The sequence below is a fragment of the Plectropomus leopardus genome, chromosome 24 (genome assembly GCF_026936395.1).
Source record: "Plectropomus leopardus strain MGB_pleo_1.0 chromosome 24, ASM2693639v1, whole genome shotgun sequence".
Taxonomy (NCBI): domain Eukaryota; kingdom Metazoa; phylum Chordata; class Actinopteri; order Perciformes; family Serranidae; genus Plectropomus; species Plectropomus leopardus.
In genome coordinates, this window is record NC_142199.1 from 10,661,617 (window position 1) to 10,679,996 (window position 18,380).

The 18,380-nt window shown below is 39.8% G+C and overlaps 1 protein-coding gene across 1 annotated transcript; it reads left to right on the top strand.

Moving 5' to 3' along the window:
- Positions 1–475: 475 nt before the first annotated feature.
- LOC148185493 (uncharacterized) lies at positions 476–16,562 on the top strand. The gene is made up of 4 exons (XM_088074908.1): positions 476–943; positions 4,350–4,451; positions 15,840–15,997; positions 16,476–16,562. The coding sequence occupies exons 1-4, from the start codon at positions 805–807 to the stop codon at positions 16,560–16,562; spliced, it is 486 nt and encodes a 161-aa protein (XP_087931034.1). The 5' UTR covers positions 476–804.
- Positions 16,563–18,380: the final 1,818 nt, after the last annotated feature.

An 18,380-nucleotide genomic window follows, 5' to 3' on the forward strand; every position in this document is an offset into this window, starting at 1 on the left:
ACCTGCATTAATTTTTACAGCCCATGGCAATGCCACAGTATACACACATATCAGTCAGGATCCCTTGCAGTGTGACTATTTAGAGGACAGGTTTTAATTGCGTCTTGGCAGTGGCACAGTGTGTGTACATTCCCAGCATGTTGCAGCAACTGCATCAACTTTTACAGTGAAATAAGTGATGAAATTTCTACATTAAACTGGCAGCTATGTTGGCAAACGCCCTGGCTAAAATAAAATAAATAACACTTTCCTCTATTCCAAAGCTTGAAACTTCAAAAACACATGCATATTTGACCATATTGACGGGAATGCTCTGCATGCACGTGCTCTCAGTCTGCAGCAGCATCCCGACCCTCCTCCTCCTCCCCTCTCCAGTGAGGCATATTGATGCAGTGTGAGGAGGTTAAGCCGTCGGTTTAGTGTCCAGGCGGCCGTGACATTCAGCCTCGCCGGCCTGTAATTGACTCGTCGGTGTGTGTATCAGTTAAACCTCGGCTCACCTGCTCCGTGCGTGTCGAGGGGGTCGTGATTGACAAGCTACTCTAATGCCCCGGCTCTGCAATTTGGAGTACGCTGGGGTTTCTTCCGCTCTGTTTTCTCTGGCAGGTACTATTTTTCCCTGCGTTTGATTTTTCTTTTCTTTTTTTTGTTCTTGGCATTTCTCACACTTGTTTTGTTTTCATCTGTCTGCCGCTGTGTTTCTCTGTCTGTTTGCCTGTCAATCTGCCTTTCTTACAACCTCTATTTTCATCTTCCTCAGGTCGTACCCCGGCCTTCCTCCTCTTGGATCCAGAGTGTCAGCTCATGTTAGCAGAGCGTAGCGGTGTTAAAGTTACACTGCTCTGCAGAGACCAGCTGGGGGTCTCAGTTACTCCGGAAAGTTTGCTGCTCATGCTACAGGCATGCCGTTCTGCCTTTGGCTCAGTTTCAGCTGTCTACTCCTGTACGTGTACACACACATGCACCCACTCACTCTCTCTCTCTCTCTTTCACAAACACACACACACACACACACACACACACACACACACACACACACACACACACACACACACACACACACACACACGGACTACATGTTCAGTCTCCCCAGTGACTGCACCCCAGTACAGGAGCATTATCTATTTAAGGCCACTAACTCTGCGGATTAGATCAAGATTCAGCTCCATAATGGCCAGTCTGGCACAGCACCCTGCTTCAATTAAGGCCCGACATGTTTTACACACACACACACACACACATGCTCGTGTCAAAATAATGTGATCTCACTTTTGCCTAGATGTGATCACACGCATAGCACAAATGGAACATGCTTTTTTTTTTTAATTCTTGCTTTGAATTTAATTTTATTTTTTATAGATTTTTCCCTGCCAAAGCGACATTTACATCATTTGGAAAACATCTACTCCTACTCATATGAGATGACTGTTGGCAATAAAGTAAAGCAGATTAAAGTCATTAGCATTATGAGACATATTAACACCTTTCATTAAAAAAAAGTAATGGTTGAGAGCAGTGGTTCTTAACTTTTTGTGTGTCAAGGACCCTGAAATTGATAAGATTTCGCTTCAGGGACCTCCATCTGAAAATATTATGGTTGAGTAGAAAACTGCGTAGAAAGTGAAACTTTAAATCAGAATCTTGCAACTCTCATTAACATTGTGCTGACATGTATAGTGAATAGTGCTTTGTTTCCACCAAGCAGTTCAGTTCAGTTCTGTACACATCAAAACGTTTATATTTGAGTTTCCAGTGGATTAAGTTGTGGACTTGCTACCAATAAAACAGTTCCATACTGTCACCATTTTTCATCACCCCTCTGCTGAGGTACCTCGTACACTAATCTGATACTAAAGGGTGGAGCTAGAAACACTCAGACTTCCCACAGTCATGGAAAACCTGGAAAAGTTATGGAATAAAAGACTGACAAGTTGAATTGCTTTTCAGTCCATTAGGTACAGTTTGTTGCAATAAAAATGACTAAAGTGAGATAAACAGACAGAAAACAATCTTATTAACAACACGAATTACAGATTAAACATGTGGTAACAAAGTTTTCCTCTGAGGACATAATTAGCAGTTGAAAAAAAAGTAATCACGAGCAGTGTCTGCATTAGTTATGTAAATTCCCCAATTATCTGCATGCTGCATTTGTATATTTACCAATAATTTCTATGTTTTTGTATGTTTGTTAACATTATGTGCAAATTGACCCCGCTCTCAATAAAATGCTTTAAAAAAAACAAACAAAAATTGCAGTATACGCTTTCGTAATATGCAACATATTGCAACAAGTTTAAAACTGCTATAATACTGTATTGTGATAATATTGTATCGTCGGCCCAGCCCTAATGTTAATACGGGTTACATACAGTTCCAAAGGTACTATACCGAAAGATTTTGATGCCAATTGGAATTAAAAATAGTGAAATGAACTATTCTCAATTTCTCTGGGGGTTCCTTGGACCTCACACAAGGACCCCTATTAGTCCCCAGACCCCAGGTTGAGAACCACTGCTTTAGAGAATAGAGTTAACTGTGAGAACTCGACTGCAGATGCACAGCTTAATGCAAACATAGACTTAGACCTTTGACATGAACAGCCAAATCAGTCTCTCATGCACACACGCACGCACACACACACACACACACACACACACACACACACACACACACACACACACACACACAAAGGCACACTCTTTTTCAATTATGTTAAACCCGAACATTGTAACCGATTGCCTTCACATTCTGTCAAACTTGTAAAAAATAATGCAAACCCCACTCCCCACACATACACAACAGCATCTTCCCATAATGATGGAGTTTGCTATTCTTGGCTCTGGCTTGTATTTGTTTATATCATGGAAGCAGCTCTGTGGAGTACTTAGACTTGGGAATGTTAGAATAATGAGGCGAGCCTGTAAATAATGAAACAAAGGATGTAGTGCATCAATTAAGAGCCATTTACTGCCTCACATCCATCTCATCTCCATGTGTGTATCTGTGTGTGATTTCAGATGTGTTGTCGTGCGTTGTTTTTTTTTTTTTTTTGCAAACACATTCCCGCGCACAGCACACGTCCTCCTGAAAACACATTAATCAAATCGTGAAACATCGCGGTCTCCTCTGATATGAAAATGAGCCGTCCGGAACCACATTGAGGACATTGTCACCGTAATTGCTCTTTGACAGCTACATGTGCGCACACACACACACACACACACACACACACACACACACACATATAATCTTTAATTGCCTCCAAAATGTTTATGTCAAGATGGCGTTGCTAAGATAATGGCTGGGGACCGCCTGGCCCACACTAATGGCATCTCCGTATTTAGCACCTCACATCAGCAGAGAAATCGGCAGAGCCCATCAGATATTTAGTGGTGTGCAAAGGCTGCTATTGTTGGGGTAATATTGTGTCGCTGGATGCCGGCCAATTCATTAAAAAACTTATCGCACCAGAAGGAAATCTAGAGCACAGTGAGGCATAACAGGAAGATTTTTAATAAATATAGCTAATATGACACTTTCAATACTCTGCTTCTCCGCTTACATGCTGGAATTTTATTCTTGGTGTTGCTTTAGTGCTAAATTGTTTGGTACTGTGCAGCCATTTTCCCATTAAGCTCTCCTATATTTGTGACTTGATGATGAAAAATTAAACAGTGCTGTGTCTTATTCATGAAGTGGGCTACAGTAGAAAATGCACATGTCCGAGATTTGTTTACATATTAGATGGAAAGAAGGAAACCGCACCCAGCAATGGTGTTAGTTTGTCTTTACACACCCACACAGATGCCTATTTTCAGCAGGGTGTCATAGAAATACATGAAATGTACACAAACTTTGAACAAGACATTATGTGGAAGTGGGCACAAATAACATGTTGGCAACCAGTGGTGGACAGAGTATTCAGATCCTGTACATAAGTAAAAGTATTAATACCACCCTGTGAAAATACTGTGTTACAAATAAAAGTCCTGTATTGAAATTGTTACTTAATAATTACTTTTATTTTGGTTGTGTCCATTTTCCATATTTTTATGACTGTGTTGTTATTTGAATTTGGTCTCTTTTTAAGACTGCTTTGGCTTTTACTAACCATGCTTGATTTTTAACAAACACAACTTATACTTTGATCTTTCTTTTTAGCACATGAAAGTTGGTGAACTCACATAATTGCCTGCATAACTCCTCCCAAATTCACCCTGATCAGCGAGGATAAGTGAAAACACCTGTGCTTGTGTGCCTAGTCTTTAACTTGACAGTTCGTCTACTTTGAAAACCAAATGCAATAAGCTGTCTCAGTTTTCCTGCATTTCTTATTCACCCAACAGGGAACAAGGAGTTGAGTCGCAGGGGGTCAGAGTCTCCATCACTGAGGGAAAAACACCTGAATAACTGCAACTTCACTCTCCGTCAGAAGTCTCAGCTCACAGGTACAGTCTGTTCCTCTGTTTACGCACACATCTCTCTGTTTTCTCCCTTTCACACCCAGCTCGTGCACAAGCCACATTTCCAAGTATTTTTTCTGCACATCATTAAGTGTGACATTAGAAAAACTGGGAACAGAAAATATGACCCCATAAAAAAGATTTTATACCTTCCATCCTGTTTTGTTACTGAGGAGTTTATGCTTTAAATGGACAGCAGACAAGTAACATGACTGATGAGCTGTTTTGGCTGTAATCCCGGATATTCTCATAACAGACTCTCGACGACATGAAAAACAATATATCAACATGAAACATGAAAAGTAATTCAGCCACTTTGCCTTGGTCCCATTTTTCTCTGTCGTTGTTGTTTTTTTGTTTTTTTTTTGGTTTGTTTGTTTTTATCCGACACTTCTTCTTACTAGACAGCTAATCTAACTATGGATTAGTACCATCTACCAGGGGTGTTTCTAGGTTTTAAGGACATTGGAGGCTTAGCCCAAATCACTATTAGGGACTGTTCATTATTTATCAGAGGGAGAGGAGGTGGTGCAAAAAGGTGGAGGCACATCAAATATTTCTTTATTTTGGCTAGATAGATAGATAGATAGATAGATAGATAGATGAATCATTGGGGGTTAAAGCCTTGGACGCCCAGGCCTAATGAGGCCATTGCCATCAACCCAACCGTACATTTTGCTTAAGATATTTTATACACTCCAATAAAGTTGATGGAGATGCACTTAATTTGCATTTTATTTGGAAAGTTATGAAAATTCCCTTAAAAACCTTTCACAAATGGATGGAAATGTAGCTGCACTCAGACACACACAGACACACACTTGCCAACTCTCTCTCCCAGACTCTCCATCACACACACACACACACACACACACACACACACACACAGTCCTGATTGAGCGGCTGCAGTAGTGATGACCTTGCTATCGTTTACAGCAGCTGCCAGTCCATTGTGTACTGTGGATCAGCTCAGTTACCCTCCCCACCACTACCACCACCACATGCACTCACACACATGCACACGCTGCAAATGGTGTCCCAGTTTTAGTCTGCCTCTCCAACCTCTGCCTAATTATCATGGTACTGAAGCTGTCATAAAAAAACTATTGTGGCCTCGTGGAAGCAAGTCCCCTCACAAACCTCCGAGAGATTGACATTTGCTAAGTCGGAAACTTGCGCCGGGATTTTCTATCACAGTCGCAGTGAGCAGAAAAGACGGATATAATGTGGGATAGGAGGCTGTAGACTGCGATGCATTCGTCTCTTCCATATCTGGGTTGCAGAATAACAAGTGAATGATTTATGAACCAGAGCACTTTCCCACAGCGGCTGAGGATTTGAAGTGGAAGTGAAATGACAACAGGCTCAGGCAGATTGTTGTATTTACTCAGCAGGAATTCAGAGTGTAAACTGAAACTGGCCTGTTGTAATGACAGGTTTGCTGTTGTCATTTATTTCTTCATAGCATGGATATTAAAAACCCTGTAGTCACAATCAGTTACTAAGCACAATAATCATGCCGGGATTTGTCTTGGTGGCACAGCAGCAAAAAGCTTGGCAGCTTACTTAGTATAACAAGGCGCACTGATAGTCGAGATTACAAACTACAGCCCAGGATCAAAGCCATCTTTTGAAAGTAAAATAGTTAGAAAAGCTGATGACCATAGACCAAATTATAATGTTTGTGGGTAGAAAACCACTGTGTCATGTGCATATAATAAAACGGCGCTGAGCAAACTCTGTGTACGCTATATTAAGAATATTTTAACCGCTTTACCTCGCCGTAAGACAGCCCTTACTGATGGGGATTTGAAGCCGTTATATCAAAAACACCAGACTCAATTTTAAGGTAAAGCAGAGCAAATATTCAAATGTTCTGTGGTGTATATTGTGTATATAGTGGCTAACTCTATATCTTTATATGTTACAGTTACGACTGAAAATGATAAGTTTCCTCCGTTTATAGATCTGCAATTTAAAACTGTAGGCAGTTTTCTCCTCAGTATTGACTTTTGTTGCTGGGGCGACGTCACAGTGATTCGGTCTATACCAGTGGTTCCCAAATGATCCAGATCTCTCTTTTGTCATTAGTTCAAAGTCCACACATTATTAAGAACCACACATTTGATTTTATTTTGTAATTTGTAAACAACAAATTGGCTGACAACACAAAGAAATTAATCATTAAATTTTTTTAATTCAACATGTTCACCAGTCACTTGTGGTCCATTTAGAGTTCATTACTTATTTTACTTATTTTTTAATCATTTTTGTTTTTAAAAATTAATCAATATCTTGCACACTATAAAAAAAAAACCCTTTGAACTGCTGTTATGTATGACATGTGGTTTAAAAATAAACCCACTTTGCTTTGCCTATAAATACATGTTCATTATGGACCTGCCTATCGCAGATTAGTGGCTCAGCCTGTAGCCTTCTTAATACCCAGTGTCTGGTAGCTTTTTCCATGGGAAACCTTTCGTCACACAGCAAGTGATGCATTTTATGTCAAATAGAAGATCGGGGTTGTTGGTGTGAGCCATGATAGCAGCCAAAGTCTTAAAGCGGTGAACACAGACTACAAATTTTCAAAGTTTGGTCACCATAATATCCAACAAAAAAAGTCTTTTCTCACATTCTTCCATAGAATCTCTTACCATAATAGCAATATTTGCCACAATACTGCGGGATCTCCATCTAAACTTAATGTCCCTTTTCCACTGGACAAAAAAAACCTGCTAACATCTGGTTTTTGTCTTCAGTGGAAAAGGTAACAATCGGCATTTCTTCCCAGGACATATAACTCTTCAGTAATTATAGGTTTTTATTGGCTTCAGCTACGATTGGCAGTGATAGAAACATGAAACGCTAATTTCTGCCCCGTTTATGGTGCGACGCAATTCCATCCGCTGCTTGTTCTGTCCCACTTTTGTGACGCTGAACGTGACAACCAGTAAAATAAAAAACAGAAAGGCACACGTCTACTACAGACACAGCTCTGATATACTTGCAATAGAAAAGGGGTCTCTTGCCTATTTTAATGCGTTTTTCTGCATTTAAAAAATGATGGGAAAAAGATATTATAGCACTAAAATGGAAAGACAGATTTCTCCAACTTCCAGTTTATGGATTTGAGATCTCTTGCGGCTGTGGCTCAGGAGGTAAAGTGGATCGTTCTCTTTTTGGAGGTTAGCAGTTATAAGTGTCTTTTGGCAAGATACTGAATCCTGAATTGCTTCTGATGGCATGTTCATCTCTGTGTGAACATGTATGAATAGTTAAAAACGGAATAGCAGGTGGCCTTGTACAGTGGCCTCGGCGTCCAGAGTATGAATGTGTGTGTGAATGGGTGAATGTGTTTGAAAACTTCATTTGACCCCAGAAAAAATGTGTTTTGCTACATGGGGTTGTGCCCTAAACTTGTCCACCATTTAGCAACCAGTTCTGGATCAAGAAAATTTCATATGACCCATCTCCACCTTTTTTTTTATTTTTGACTTCCTTGTGTATAAATAGTTCATTATAATTTCCATTGAACTTTTTGATATGTCATATTGTAAATTTGTAATGGCATATAAGGTTAGGGTAACTTGTGGGATGTACATCTGAGATCTCTGAAAAATTGAGAACAAAGCCATAATATATGTCTGACAGACACAGAGCTAAATTTGGGATTCTCTTCTGGTGGGATTAAGTTTAGGGAGGATGCTTTGCACTGACCTTCAGCCGTATTACACTTTTTTCTCTCTTTTAATTTTATCTTCTACTTTATGTTTTTATGTATCTTTTCATTCTGTCTTTATCCTGCTTATTATCATTATCATTTTATTCTGTGTCTACTGCCTGTATTTTGTTAGTGTTTTCTGACATGTTTCGGCCTCTGTTCTCCTGTTTAATTCTGCCTTAACTCTTGTCTGGCCTTTGTTCGGCATTATTGACTAATTTCAATTGTTTTATTAACTATTGAGTTTACATTCTTGGCTTTGCTTTGTTTGTCAAAGCACTTTGCAAACTGTTTTTTAAAGGTGCTATATAAATGATTATGATTGATCCTCTTTTGAAAGATGATTATTGAAGGGTACACTGACTGCCCCTTTCTCTTACTGTCTGTAAAGCACTGCTGCTCACAGATTTCTAACCCAACATGCACAGACGTAGGAGAGCTTTCCATATTTCGCGTGTAAGAGAACTGAAGGAGGCGTCCCAAAATCAACAAAAGTTTCACGCAAGGCATGTCTTAGGCAGCGACAACATCTCGCCACTTTCTACATGTAGTTTCTTCATGTGCCTGTAGGCGTTCTTCTTTTTCTTCAACATTTAAGGAAAGACTAGAACACTGCAAGAATTGCAGCCTCTGCACCTACGGTACCTACGCAACTGCAGAGAAACAAATACAGTCGCATTTTCAGAAAGTTGGCAAAAACTTGGTACCAAAGTATCAGTTCTGGTAACATCACTAATACAAATGCAAGTCCATTTACCATAACTGCATTTCAAATAGTATTTTGTATCATCAAAAAACTAATTAAAAAAACTTCAGGGAGAGAAAAAGAGAAAATCCAACAAAAAAAGTGCTGCCCACATAGTTAACTGACTGTGGGCAGCACATAGCGGCAACACATCCATAAATCCAAAAAACTGAATGTCAAAGATTATTCCTATTAGAGCCACTGCAAATGTGCAGTCCAAGACATAGTCTGGCCAATTGACTCAACACATCCATCACTCTGTTAGTGTGTGGGCTTTAGCAGCACGGCATCCGGTTTGCTTCCAAACCATCTCCACTTTTGAAGTTTGACTCGCTCGAATTGAAAGCATATTGACCCAGAGCGGAGCGTGAGTCGCTGCGGCACTCTGGCCATTATTAATAATGAGCATGACACACGAGGTGCTGGCTTAGACGTTTTCGACAAACAGGTTTGTGACCCCCCGAAAACAATTAGAGGCTATTGTCATGACCTTTGGATAGTAACCACCCTGGAACCTGGGATTGAAAATAATGAGTCTGGCTGCAGTCATTACCTGGAGGGAAGGAGTGTCGCCGTGTGTGTGTGTGTGTGTGTGTGTGTGTGAGGATTACAAATACATCCAGTGTGGTTTTTGTGTTGCTGTCAAAAAGTTGCATTGACAGCCCACACAGGATTGTTACAGACAAGATTTCCTGTGTTTCCCTTTATCTGTATTTTTTTGTGTTTGGATGCCAGGGAGTCATTTTCTGTTACAGTAGCCCTCACATGCAAATTTGAGTCACAATTTCCTGCGTGTTAAGTTCTCCCAAACTTGGCTAATGTCAGCTCTGGCAGGAAGAAGCTTGCGTTCAAGCGGGCAACTGTGTCGCTGTGTGAAGATTTTGGACAAACATTTATTCTCAGTTGTGGACATCCAAGCCGTCTCTGTTTCTGGCTCTCGCCTCTCTCCGCTTCTCCTTGTCATCCCAAATTCAATCAGTTTGAAAGTGGAGGATGTTACCGGTGCATCAATGCAAAAGATCTCTGTATCACGCGCACACACACATACACACACACTCTCATCTGTCTCTCTGCTAGTTGTGTGTTTGCAGTGTGTTTGCCATCCACAGAGCAGGCGAGTAGTGCTTTGTTGTGCCTCTCTGGTCCCCTTCCTCATTTGCCTTTGACAACACTGATAATCCCCCAACAAGATCCCCCATTCAAACCCCCACCTCCACACCTACACACAAACACACACTTATACACACATATATACACACTAACAAACATTTCCAGATGCTCATATTCATACACACAAACCCCTGCACACACAAATACAATCATGCACAGATACACACATGCAGACACACACATACGCTAGGTGCCAACCATTGCCATGGCAACTCCAATCAGCAAAGGCTCCCTTTCCCCTATTACAGCAGAGATATGACAGTTTCTCTCTCCTTCTTCCTGCCCTCCTTGCATTATGATTTTTTTTCTTCCTCCTTCTTTCCCCGTGTCTTTTTTCTTTATTCTTATCATCCACCTCCCTTTTTTCTTATTCCAGGTCCCTTCTCATTCACACCCACTGATACAAATCATCACCATAAGTCAAAAAACAATATATATTCATTTCGGGTTTATTTTCTCTGAAAAGGCCTGGGTCAGCATGATGGTACTTGTACGGGAAGAGCTGCAGGGAATATAGTGACTTACTTTAGTTCAAGTCAAATGTTGCCAAGTGAAAGATTTTCACTGTCTGGCCTGATCTGAATTTCCGATTTTGAGTCTCAGCTTTTGCTCCAGATTCCATTTTAATCCCATATAATTTATTCCCAGAGCTTTTATCCAACATAAGGCTACCCATCCAGCCATTATTTATTCCCACTGCTGTTGTGTGCGGGTTTGTTCGGTGCCAACGCAGGAAGTTGTGCCTCATATGTAGCAGGGCCAGCAAGTCTGGGTGTGAAAGTCAGGTTGGTGGATGGTCATGAGGCACGTCTGACAGTCATGCAGCAGTTTGACCTTCTGCCGTAATGTTTTATGAACCTTAACCACAGTCTTTACTTGACCTTAGTGTTTAAAGAAGTTGACCAATTGCTAATGAAATCCAGTCTTTTAAAAAGGTATTTCACCAATATAAAGGAGGTCCACACATTAAAACTAGGCCGTCTATGCAGCATGAAGATGCAAATACTTTTGGTGCTTCATGACCAGAGGAAACAGAGAAAAAGTGTGCTTTTCCTCAAGACGTAGAAAACCTAAACTAATAGAATGCAGCGTGCCTGACGTAATGTGGACCGGTCCATGTGAAACAATGTTGTGACATATATTTACATTTTTTAAGACAATCGATTTCCTTGATTTTTAAGTAAAATCAACTTCTCAGATTTTACAATGTGCAACTTGCAGTTGATCTTTCTTCACTAAAAAGATTTGACTAACATAGGTTTTCTTCTCTGGCTGTTAAAGCTTCATGTTGTATGCCCAAACCTCTCAGTCCAACTGCCCATGACATCCAACGTAGTGTATTCCCAAACACTGTACACAGCATCACTGTATTTCAGATTACATGTCAATCTGCAATTTGTGTTTGAGGGGCTATGCAGCCAAATGATTGACATCTAATTCAGTTTTTATTGAGAGCTCTTTGCTTGTTGGCGGGTGACTTGGGGGCAAGTTTGACATGGTTTGATAAAATCCAGGAAATGGATCTGCACTGGGGAAATGATACTTAATGGGGAGAAAGGGTGGGGCCAGTGAGTTTGGGATGTTTACCATACATCAATCAAAATGATTGTCATAAGATCTTTTTGCAAGTGTGAAAGTATTGCAAAATCACATAGAGTTGGTTCTTTTCAACTTAAGTCAACCTCTGGTTTGGATACCATTCACAACAAGTACTTGACTCCCCTCTCTTCCCTCCCTATCCTCCCGTTGTCCCCTCCCCCCTCCCCCGACTGACTGTTGAAAGGACCATTTAGGGTCCATTCACATCAAAGACCCCCTCAGACACTTAATGGTGCCATTGTTGTTTGCTCTTCAAAAGAAACAGGCGGAGAAAGAGAAAGAAAGGGAAAGGCAGATAATGTTCTGTATTTTAACATAACAGCCCCTTTCACTATCACTGTCTTTCTCTTCCTCACACTGGAAGAGAAAAAAAGTTAATTCAGTCTAGTATTGACTCTTCAAATTGTAGTATTACCTCTTTGAAACCTGGACTGACATCAGTTTCATTGTGCTGCTCTCAGACACCTTTCACAAGTATTTAAACCTGTGAAACCTGAGCAAATTTGTTTGATTTCTTTCCAAAAAAGGGAAAAAGGCAAAGAGCAATGTGGTTATTAATGTTTCACAAATTGCAAGAAATTAGTGGATTTAGAAAATTATTTTAAAAGAGGAAAATTTCTGGGAAATAGAAATAGAAGCTAAGGAAAAACTATATTTCTAATTATCATTATTACACATACAAAATTATGTTACAAAATAATTTTAAATTTTAAACACATTTAATTTTCCAAGTCATCTCTGTGTTTTTCTTTTCGACTTTTTTTTCAGGTAATTTTCACATTCCTTTTACTAATTTCTAACTAGTTTTTGGGTCATTTCTACTTTCATTGCTCATTGCCTTCTTCCGATGTTTTTGAAAGGAATCAAGCCAGTTTGCTCAGACTTCAAAGAGTTAAAGTAGTGAAAATATTCGACTAATTAGGTGATATATCCTTTGTTTCCAAATATACTTTTAAGGACTTTCTTCACTCTATGGTGACATTATCTTTTTCAAAGATGGCCACTGGGTTAGTGGCTACTGAACCACATCTGACTGTCAACAAAGCTTGTCACTATAAAACCACACACTCACAGATGGTGCGCACACACACACGCACGCATGCACACACACACACACACACACACACACACACACACACACACACACACACACACAGACTGAAGCTCAGCCAAACCAGCAGCCATGCTTCCAACTCTGCAGAATTAATCTCAAGAGTATCTGAATTGAATACTGACACACATCAGACTCCTTTCACGGGACTTGATGTGTATATTTAGCAGCTTTTCACTAATGAGGCTGTTAATAGGAGACTGAACTGCATCTCAGTATGGCAGGAAGTTTTTTCAGGAAAAACATATGATTTACAGCTCTTTTTATAGCATAAACTATTCAAATTGAATGTGTTAACCCTCTGAAACCTGGATCAGGGCACTGTTCTTGTGCTGCATGTTCAGACCCCTTTCACAACTATTTAAACCTTTGAACCCTGAGTACCTTGATTTGAGGTTTTTCTAGGTTTTTAGGGTGTTTGGGAATCTTTTTGTACGTAGTTTTCTTTTTTTGTGAGGGGGGTAATTTTCAGGTAATTTTCTTGTACTTTTTACAAATTTCTTGCTAATTTTTGAGTCATTTCCTCTTAAGTTGTCAGTTGCCTTCTTCCCATGTTTTTCAAAGAAATTGTTTGTCAATTCATTCATAAAATAGTAATCGAGCTGCATAAGGTGATGAGCTGTTATTAAACTACTCTTTTTAGAGGGGAGTTGGTGGTAGTAAGTAGCAGTGATGGGACCTTCAAACATTCAACCTTGACTAACAGAAAATCAAACTCAACATTTCTCATTCTGAAAGTATCCCTCCAGAAATCTCCTTCAATAAGTCTGCTTTAAAGATCAGCAAACTGAATACTAGGTCAGCCTATCAGAGCGAGCTGCCCGAGGAGACTCAATATTTTACTAATTAATTGATAATTCATTAAGAAATAAATACTATTATTTCGCTAGACTTTTGACCTCAGGGTAGATTCCCATTATGTCAATTCTGCACCACAGGAGCTTTAGTTCAATGTTTCCCTGATCAGATTTAGCCCGGCTCAAAGTTCATTAAACTGGATAATAGGCCAAAGCAGAACACTCAAAAAGTTAATGTGATGTTCCACAAAGACAGTTTAAAGCTTGGGGAGCCAGTTTTATTTTGGCATCATTGCACACAAATTCCATAATAAACTTTGAGCATATTGTAATTTAAATGGACGGAAAGAAAACTTCTGTACCAGGCTCAGTTTTCAGGCTTTCAAAATCTAGCTTGTAACAGGAGACTTTAGCCAGTCGCAGGTCATTCCAAAGGCCATTGGCTGTTCTATAAATGCAAATGCACAATCTTTTGGTGAAAACCTAAATCAATGGCGGAGAATCCTGCAAAGAAGGTTGCTATTCCAGCATTTGCCAAAACTGCAGATACTTCAGATCAACCCAGAAATGAGGCAAAAGAAAGTCTAAAGCTGCATTTACACTGTCCATCATTAAGTGGACAGTAATTCTAACTATTTGGCAATAGGCTGATTCAGTATATCTGAAATACATAGAAAGTCTTTTCTTTCGACACTTTATGCCAGTTCAAGCAAATAAAAAAGGAATAAAGCTGATCCAATGGCTTTTAGTGTGTCCTGGTCTCCAGTACAGCCATCCTCTTGTTAACAGCATCTTCCCCTAAAAACAAATATGGCCTTCCAGCACTGTGCTATATATATATATATTAATATAAAATGCTTCAGATGGAAATTTAAAATACACAACACTAAGCTTATCTAGGTCAGAGCCAAACATGAGTCAATTCTGGTTTGGCAGTGACAGCAATCACATGTATCATTTATCATCATGGTGGTAAACCTCTGACAGTTTCCTCTCGCTGTAATTAATACAGTAAAAAACCTTAACCATGCAGCCAGAGTGAGCACGAGTCGCCTCAGTCAGTCCGAAGCGGCAGGTCAAGTTTTTCTGGAGAGTCTTTTATCCAGTCTGTCAGTTTCACGTTTTATAGATATTAGGACAGTGACACTCAACTTCTGGCCCCCAATAGGGTACTGGGTGGGCCCCCAACCATTTTCTAATTCACAGTAAAAATAAAGGGTTTCACAGACAATTTGTCTTTTTCAAAATGTTGCGAAAATAAAATACCCAACAGGACAGCAAATTCTTTTTTCGTCTTTAGTTTATAAGAAGCTAGGATTACAAAACTGGAAAAGTAAAGAAGCACCTGCACTGCAAAAATGGAAAACTTTGTTGGACAATGTTGGAAGACAGCAACAAAGCAAAACAATTTGACAAGATGTATAGATTTGAGTCGCAAATCACCCAGCAGCCATAAACGTGTGTCTGTGTTTGTGTGCGTTTGTGTATTTGTATGTGCATGTATGTGGGTAGGGATCAGGCTCGGGTGTGTGTTCGTGTGTCTTGTGTGATGACAAGTGTATATACTGTACTGTCACACTGGGAATTGTTTTTATTTACTTTTAGTATACATAAGGTGCCAGAGTGCATAAAACGGCACCAAAACAGAGCCTCTAATGTCCTAAAATCCCAGAAATGTTCTGAAATCCTAAAATCCTAGAAAGGTCCCTAAATACTAGAAATGTCCTGAAATCCTAGAAATGCCCTAAAATCCCAGAAACAGCTTAAAGTCATATAAATGTCCTAACATCCTGGAAACATGTATGGGGCTACTGGCCCCTGGTCTCCTGTGATTTTGCAAAAGTGGCCCCAAGCAAAGCAAGTTGAGTATCCCTGCATTTGGATATATCTTGGCATGTTATACAGTTTGTGTAATGGCTTTAATCCTAGTGTGGGAGGTGAACATGATCATGATTTGAAATATATAAAAATAGGGATGATAAATGTAGTTTCCTGAACTTTTTTCCTTTTTAAAGTAATACCTAGTTATGTTTTAAATAGTTTTAAATGTTTTTGAAAGGTGTCTGAACACAGAAAAACAAAACAAATGTCAATCCAGGTTCTAAAGGGTTAAGTCAGGTGGCTTGAACACACAGGTGTTATTGAACTGAGCTGCTAATTAGAGAGAGCATTCACTGTAAAGAAACACTTTTCAAGAATTTTTTGCTCTGAATTCTGACTCCCTCAGACCCAGACTTCCAGAGTGAAAGTATCTACAGCCCAAAACACAACATCTCGCCTCCACCTGGGACTTTTGGTTTGGATTTCTTCAGCAGTTCTGAAGGTTTTGGATCCAGATATGTGACCAGAAAAGCTCAGGTGCCATCTCCAACCACTGCTGTGAAGGTAGGAAGATTCATTAATCTAACTGGCTTGTTTCTGGCAAATATTCTGTTTGTTGCTGTGACTTAATTCAGCCCACTGTTTGCTAATTAGTGACAATGCAAATAAATACAGGCATGGCAACAGTGTCGTTTAGCACCTGGTTGTTAAGAGCACAGAACTGCACCACAGAAACAAAACAGCTAGTTATCAGAACCTTTCTGGTGACCTGAAATGTGAATTTTTCAGTGCTTTACTGCCATTTTATGTGGGGAGTGAGTGACTTAAAGTACACTTAGTAAGAATGTACCATTAACTATTAATTGATAAAACATGATGTAGACTTGAGTCTCATGACTTGGACTCAAATCAGACTTGAGTTACAATTCTGATGACTTTGAGACTCAAACTTTTACACAGCTCCCACCTATAAAACAAACAGACGCTGTGTTGATTTTGAGTTGCAACTTTCTTTTTTCCGTTTTCCTGAACCTGAGCTAAGATCCTGATCATCCTGATCCCAGTAAAGATCAGGCTGCAGAACCAGTACTCAACCAGTTTAAACAGAAATGTTAGAGGTCAGCGCTGAGAGAGACGTGTGTTTGCACGTGTGTGTCTTGCGATGTGTCATGAAGAGAGGCTCAGTGATTGAACATGCTGTTTGTATGTGCTGCGCTGGGAGCAGAGAAAAATATTGAGACTTTATAAGAGCTTCAACTCTGGAGGATGTAAGTGGTGAGACTTATGGAGGTGTGCGATGACCTCCTCCTCTCCTCCGCTGATAAACTTGTTTGTTGTGTTTGCTCTGTCAGCCATACATCATCATCCATCTTCAGTTGAGCTTGGCTTCACTTGAGGTCAGGGCGTGTTTGATAACACCTCGCAATCTCTCTCTTATCGCTATCTAAATTACAACCAGCATGGGCCACCTTTAGATAGCTGCATACCAAACATACCCCCGTGTGTGTCACCCCTCTCTCCGCCGTCGCAGCGTGAGCTGAGACTCGGCCGAGCTTGATAAACACTGACAGTTGAGGCGAGGTATTTCCATGACTGACGGTTATTGACTCGGCGATATGGTGATTTGTCTCTGCGCTGCGGCACAATTGATTAGCCATAAGGAAACTCAGGAGACGTTATTGGATTACTATTCAGAAAGATTGAGTGTCAGTCTCTATTGGGCTCCATATCTCATCCATCTCGCTTTCTCTCTCTTCAGAATATATTAGTCATTTTCAATAATAGCAGGCTGATATGGAGGCGTCTCCTGTCCTCCATTTGATATTCTATATCCATGGCTAAATAATGACGGATCCATGGACTTGTCTTGTTCACCTGTCGGCCGAGGCCGCCTGTCTTCTAATCTTTCTTTGTCTGTCCGCTGGCTGGTTTGAGTCTCTCATTCCAGATGCACTGAAATTAAAGAACCCCTTTGATTTGGCATTGTTTACTCTTAAAGAGTACTACTCCGCTTTTACTACTGCTAAGTTTTTTAGACCATGCACTGAAATGTTGATTCATGTGCTATGATTCTAATCATTTTGTCATAATGTGTCCCTCACAAGTCCCCAAACTTTATTGAAGTAAATTATGTGCAACTTTTAGCATACATAACATTTTAACAGTTGAGTTTTATAGAAATTCAGCCCCGTACTGTTGTCATTAGTGTTGAAATTAGCTATAGAGACCAAAACAGTGTTTGGTACCAGGCTGAAAACATGTTTATTTATGCTATAAAGCTGAGCGTTTTAACATGAGGTTCTGGGGACTGACTCGCTCTTGGAGCCAGCCTCAAATGGCCATTAGAGGAACTGCAGTTTTGTCACTGTCTTTGTCATTTTTCAGCCTTGGAGGTTGCTACTTGATACAAATATAAATATTTACTATATACTAAAACCTAGATGCATCCTTTGGGTATGAGTTTTCTCTGCCATTTTTCCCCAGTACTATCAATATCACTTCATACTTACCTGATCAGTAACTGTATTTTCAGTTTAAATGTATGAAAATGATATTGGTATCATAACTAAAGCAAATATGCAATGGAGTAACATTACATGTATTATATTGACATCAGTTTATATTCAAAAAGTGCATATTCCATGGCAATATTCAGCTTTTTGGTTTCTTTTATTCTTTATTGGACTGTTTGGCAAGGCATGTCATTTTCAGGTCACATGCCAAGATTGATTTATGTGCTGCTAACTTTTTGGAAGGAAGCCATCTGAAAAGGTTTTGTACTGAAAAATGCAGTGCACCCTGGGTGTTTTTCTAACTTTTTCAACACAATATATCACAGCCCAAAATGTGCTCTACCAAAGATCCTCCAGTTTCCAAATTACCAAATGTGTCAGATGAAAGAAGATGAATTTGGAGCAGAAATGAAAAATATTCCCATTTGAGTTTG